At 41.5% G+C, this 5,828-nt stretch overlaps 1 protein-coding gene across 1 annotated transcript; it reads right to left on the reverse strand.

The window, feature by feature from the left end:
* Positions 1–3,704: 3,704 nt before the first annotated feature.
* LOC148943095 (protein CFDP2-like) lies at positions 3,705–4,392 on the reverse strand. The gene is made up of 2 exons (XM_089102434.1): positions 4,292–4,392; positions 3,705–4,143 (listed from the first exon to the last, which is right to left on the reverse strand). Exons 1-2 carry the CDS (start codon positions 4,390–4,392, stop codon positions 3,705–3,707), a joined length of 540 nt encoding a protein of 179 aa, XP_088958560.1.
* Positions 4,393–5,828: the final 1,436 nt, after the last annotated feature.

Genomic DNA, 5,828 nt, shown 5'->3' on the forward strand with positions numbered 1-5,828 from the left:
TTGCTTTCAGTTGAAAAGCTCTTTGTTTTTATTTAATTTCTGATTGTTTTCCAAATCATACCTAGGCCTACCCAAGATATAATTTGAGGTACTGGTCCCTTAAATCCCTGGTTAATTGCTTTTAAACTGTGCAAATCAATTATTGTACGTTGATTAGTAACGTCCTACGTTCAAATTTGCAATGTCAGTTTTGGATAAAATTTGAATATACTTAAAAAAATGGTGATGAATAGTAATTTTGGTGAAAAGTCCTTGTTAATATTACTACTAAAAAATTTCGTTTCGATGAAAAGAAGTATTATTGTTTGTATGGATGGAAATTCTGTGAGACTTTTGATCTTCTAGAAAGCTGAAGCCATCACAACATCTACAATAGGACTTTCTTATCGATAAATACATTACTTACATTCGTTTAAATATATTGAAGTACTTGATATAGATAGAAAAAGAAAAATATTACCACTAAAAATTTCTGAAAACTGAGTTCCTAGCAGTTTTTGCCACCCCAAAGAAATTTCCTGGCAGGGATGATGATAACCTGCCTTGCCTTTTCCACCTATGTGGAAATTGTATAGAGAAATGTTTAGCTGTGTCTATGTTTAGCTGTATAGAGAAGCATTTTAATTAATTCCTACTCCCCCATACCTCTTTCAACATTTATCTGAAGCCTCAGGAAGAGTATGCAGTTTGTCCATAATATGTACTTTTGTAAGAATCTACCCTACCCCCACCTAAACAATGACCCACCCCCTCATTATAGCTGATACGCAAATTACAGATCACCAAACGTAGCCTAATTTCAGTACAAATAAAGTGAATCAACCTGGTTGAATCAAGTACTGCCGCCGTTTGGCATTACTTCTTTTGCAACAAGGAAGCCTAAAATATAGTTTTTGATACTTTGAAATCAATTAGCTTCTCAGAATTTTAAATAGATTGTAAAGTCGTCTTCTTCGGGGTAAAGTCGTAGTTTAGGGCCCTAAACCACCGAAACTGTCAACCAACCACCAGAGAAATAGGCACATGTGAAAATCTGACCTAAAAGATTATAGGGGTCCTCTATGACCCCTATTTTTAGCATCTGCCCCCCACCCTGAAAAATTTTCTGTCGGTACCCTTGTCACTCTTTACTTACAGTTCGTTGCCACGAAATGTTTGATACACTTTTGCAGTGTTTTGAATGCAGTATGCGTTTACTGCTTCTTTTTTTCTTTTTTTTTGCTTCACATCATGTTACCCCATCAATGGAAACAAGATTTACTTGCTTACTTGTACTTGGATCAGGACACAAGCTATGTAGCTCTCCCTGGTGACAGGATCTGGTGGACTGTTGAATTCCACAGGCTATGGTCCTGGGTTAATGGGGCGATAATTTCAAGCCATGAGGAGTCCCATCTAAGACTATGTCTCCGGAATCTGCCAATCGACTTGAGGTCTGATTTGACGGTGTTAAGCCAAGTTTTGGCTTGTCCTCCATGTCGTTTCTTCCAATCAGATCCTGGTTTGCAGAGTAGGCTTTGATTTGTGAAAGTCTCGGCTGGTCTTCAGCAAACATGGCCGAACCAGGACATGCGGCGGAATCGAATGATAGATGTGATGTCGTACTTCTGGTCACATCGTTGGCAGATGATCGTATTTGGGATTCGGTCGCTGAGTCGTAACCCCAAAATGCTCCTCAGGCATCTGTGTTCAAAAATGTTGAGGGCGTGTGCTTCGGTAACTTTTAAGGGCCAAGTTTCACAGCCGTACAGTAAGACTGATCGGACTAGGGCATCGTAAATACAAATTTTTGTTTCCCGGTGGATTTCCTTCTATTCCATAGCGGCTTCAACAGCTCTGCAAAGACAGAGGAAGCTGATGCAATGCAGCATTGGATATCTTCGTTACATCCACCATTGATGTTAATGTATGATCCGAGATGCCTGAATTTATTGACAACTTCAATCTGCCTTTGGTTAAGGATTATAGGGGTAGAGTTTATATCCAGGGCACTAGACATAGCCTTAGTCTTGTCAATATTGATCTTGAGCCCCACTGGGGCAGCAAATTTGGAGACTTTCAGAAGCATTTTCTGGGCTTCGCCAGTGGATTTACCAAGAAGAACAACATCATCGGCATAATCCAGGTCGGTGGTACTGAAATCAAGGCTAACCTTGATTCCTTCGAAGCTTAGCATTGCCTTTTTCATTACCCAACCGATGACAAAATTGAAAAGTTTGGGAGAGAATACACACCCTTGCCTCACACCGAAGTGATATCGAATAGCGGAGTAAGTTCTTCGTTCACCTTGATGCTAGCTCGTGTGTGTTGATAGTAAGCCTGAATGAGTATTATGGTCTTAGGTGGGACACAGTCCTCTTCCATTGCTATCCCCATTCCTCCCCGGATGACTGAATCGAAGGCCGTAATAAAGTCAATAAAGACAGCGACGGTGATTTGTTGATGTTTGGTTCTATATTCAAAAATCTGTCTCAAGGTGAAGAGTTGGTCAATACAGCCCATGCCGGCTCGGAAACCAGATTGGTTGGGGCGGGTTCTTCGTTGTGGACTTTGCGGAATCGGTTAAGCAGAATCATTACAAAGATCTTTGCCGCAATGCTCATAAATGAGATCCCTCTGCAATTTTTGCATTCAGTGCGGTTGCCTTTCTTAAAGACTGGCAGTATAACTGAGTCTTTCCATTCCTGGAGGAACCATTCCTGAGATTAGACTGAGCAGAAGAGCTTCTGTAATTTCTCAGAGAGAATAGGAGTAGCTTTGTAAATTTCTGCCGGGATAGAATCTGTGCCTTGTGATTCCTCAGCTTCTTGATTGCCTCTTTGATCTCTTGTATTGAGGGAAGGTGAATATTGACGTTGCTGTATGAGGCTTGTCGACTCAGTGGTACTGAGTTAAGGCTAGAGTTGCTTGGCTGTGCAGTGGCGCTATTATTGCGGAGCGTTTGAGTGGAAGGGATGTTGTGACTGGGATTGAGCAGCTTCTGGAAGTGGTGCTGCCATCTTGTGATTATGTCATATTTTCTTGACAGAAGTGTTCCATCTTTGCCTCTCACTCCAGTAGCGATCTTTTTACTTTTCCCAGTTGCTTCTTTAAGCAGTTGTTAAAGCTTTCTGGTATCTGAATGACTAGCAGTCTTTGGAATATCTGCTACCACATGGTCCCAGTAGCGTTGTCTGTCACGGCGGGCGGATTTATGGCATTCTTTTCTTAGTGTTTCGAACACTGTGGACTTAGTATTTCCGGTCTGTTGTTTCTGCCTTAAAAGCTTGAGGGTGTCTTCTGAGATCCACTTTTTCCGCTTCAAATTTAGCCTGCAAAGGATTTTCTTTAGGCGTCTTTTATGGTGTCTCTGATCTTCCTTCACCCGTCTTAAATGTTTAGGGTGGCTGGTTTGTTATCGTCGTCCACGGGCGATGTCAAACGGTTAGATAATTCCAAGCGGAATTATCTAACCCTGTGACTATGTAACTGCTTTATCATAAAGACGCGCTTCATCGTATCTCAAAGGAGGTTGCGTTTGTTTCCTTTATGTGAGCTTTATGGTCAGGGAAGCTTTTAGCAGCATATGGTCGGAGTCATTCTTCGCTCTTGTGTCGGCTCCACGGTAGGCTCTACAGTTCTGTACAGAGCTTCGCCATCGGGAGAATATTAGCAAGTAATCTACCTGGGATCGGGCTCTTCCATCTCGAGAGCACCAGGTGATCCTATTGGAACAACGTATTTGCCAATACTAGACTATGCCACTGGGAAAATTCTATAAGTCTTCTTCCACTCTCACACCTGTCTCCCAATCCAAATCTTCCAACAGCTCTTTCGAAGTCTGTCTCGTGGCTTCCAACATGGGCGTTAAGATCACCTCCTAGGATGAGTAAATCACGGTTTGGGACTGTTCTCAATGACTGGGTTAAAGCATCGTAGAACTCGTCAACTGTAATTTCGTCGACGGCTCTGGTTGGTGCATAGGATGAGATGACAGTGATGTTGAACAGGTGACCTTTAAGATGGGCCTTAGCCAAGCGAAGTGAGATGGTCTGCCATTCAACTAGGGATTTTGCTGCCCTAGTTCTGAGGAGGAGACCAACCCCCGCATTACCAGAGCCATCGCTAGATCCAGAGTTGAAAAAGTGGAATTCAGATTTTCCGCTAGGGGTGGAGACGAGCCCATCTTCCAAATTTCCATTTAGCCGGGTTTCAGATACACATACGTAGAATGTCAATGAAATATCTTTTGCATTCACTTGCGATGCAGGTTCGGGTTGCAGGGCATTTCAATGAACATACGTTCCAGTACCCCACACTGACGGATTGTAGATGTTTCAACAGGTGGTTGGCCAGTTCACTTTTCGTCGGGGTCACCGTAGCCTCCGACGCATCGCTTGCCGGGAGTTCCATAGCCAAAGTTAGTTTTTTAATTCTTTATGCCATTTCCATCGTTTCGTTGGTATGTATTTAACCAACGGGTCTCCAATCCGACGGAACCCTTTTTGCGTGTTAGCCGGCGTCCGCCACGGTTGCTGGATTTCTCCCTGAAGAGCTAGGGACGGGGAAGATGCCTGTGGTGCACCCCAGAGACCCACAACCCTCTCTAGGGGCAGAACAGCAACCTTTATCTACCCAACCTAGTCTACAGGGGATTTACAAGTAATAAGAATGAGGTATCCGTAAACCACAAAATAATCTTGTAAAAATATGTATCTTCCCCTTGAAGATGAGCATTATCAGAATTCCGGAACGGTTTATTCTCCCTAAGACAAAAGGTTCGGCTTATCTCTTCTTTTGACCCACTGTTTGACACAAGTCTTCAAATAAATCTCTTCTCTTCTGTTTTGTCGACACATTTGTGTTGCATCGAACAAGGCTCATTTTTTGGCATGATACCTAAATGGCATACGTAATGAAAATCACCATTTTCTTTTCCTCTAAAAATTTTTTGTTTTTGTTGCTTTTCATGTTCTCCTGTCTTTGCAAACAGCATTTACAAGGAATAAGATTGAGATATCTATAAACCAAGCAAACAATCTTCGTAAAAAAATTCGTCTTCCTCTTTAAGGTCAGCATCATCCGAATTATGGAAAGATTTGTTCTCACTAAGACAAGGGGTTCGAATTTTTTCTCTTTTAGGCCAACTGTTTCACAAAAGTCAGCAAATAAAACACTTGTTGTCTGTTTTGTCGATACATCAGTGTTGCATCGAGCAAAGCTAATTTTTTGGTATGGCCCCAAAATGGCGTACCTAATGAAAATCACAATTTTCTATTCCTCATTAATTTTTTATTTGTGTTTGCTGCTTTTCATGTTCCCCCATCTTTGTAAACAACATTTACAAGTAATAAGATCGAGGTGTCTATAAATGAAGCAAACAATCTATATAGGTGGTACCGGCAAAAATTTAATAAAGTTGGTATTTCAAAAGAAGATTTTTTCTAAAGAGTTTCATAATACTTGCTTTGTCAAATATTAATTTTGCTGGTTCTATTAACTATTGAAAATTCTCATTTTAGCTAAGTAATTCGTTGCTTCTAAGAATAAAAGAAGTGACTGTGAAGACTATTTTAAGGAACTGCGTGCCCCACATACCCCAGAGGCAACAAAGTAAACACGCTGCAGGCTGGCAAACACAGGAGGTTTGGCTAGTGGAAGAATTCGTGGTATAAATTCGTCTAGGCCTACATTTAGGATAGACAGAGTGCAACTACTTGACATATCCGCCATCACAAAGTAACCATTATTGTGAGGGGTGACCGAAAAAGTGTTTTCGGTCAAAGACGGAGATGGATAAGAGGCTCACGTTTCAAAGGTACGTATATGAATTGTACTACAGCAGAAAT

The sequence above is a fragment of the Artemia sp. Qi Xiang Cuo genome, chromosome 16 (genome assembly GCF_049724085.1).
Source record: "Artemia sp. Qi Xiang Cuo chromosome 16, ASM4972408v1, whole genome shotgun sequence".
Lineage (NCBI taxonomy): Eukaryota > Metazoa > Arthropoda > Branchiopoda > Anostraca > Artemiidae > Artemia > Artemia sp. Qi Xiang Cuo.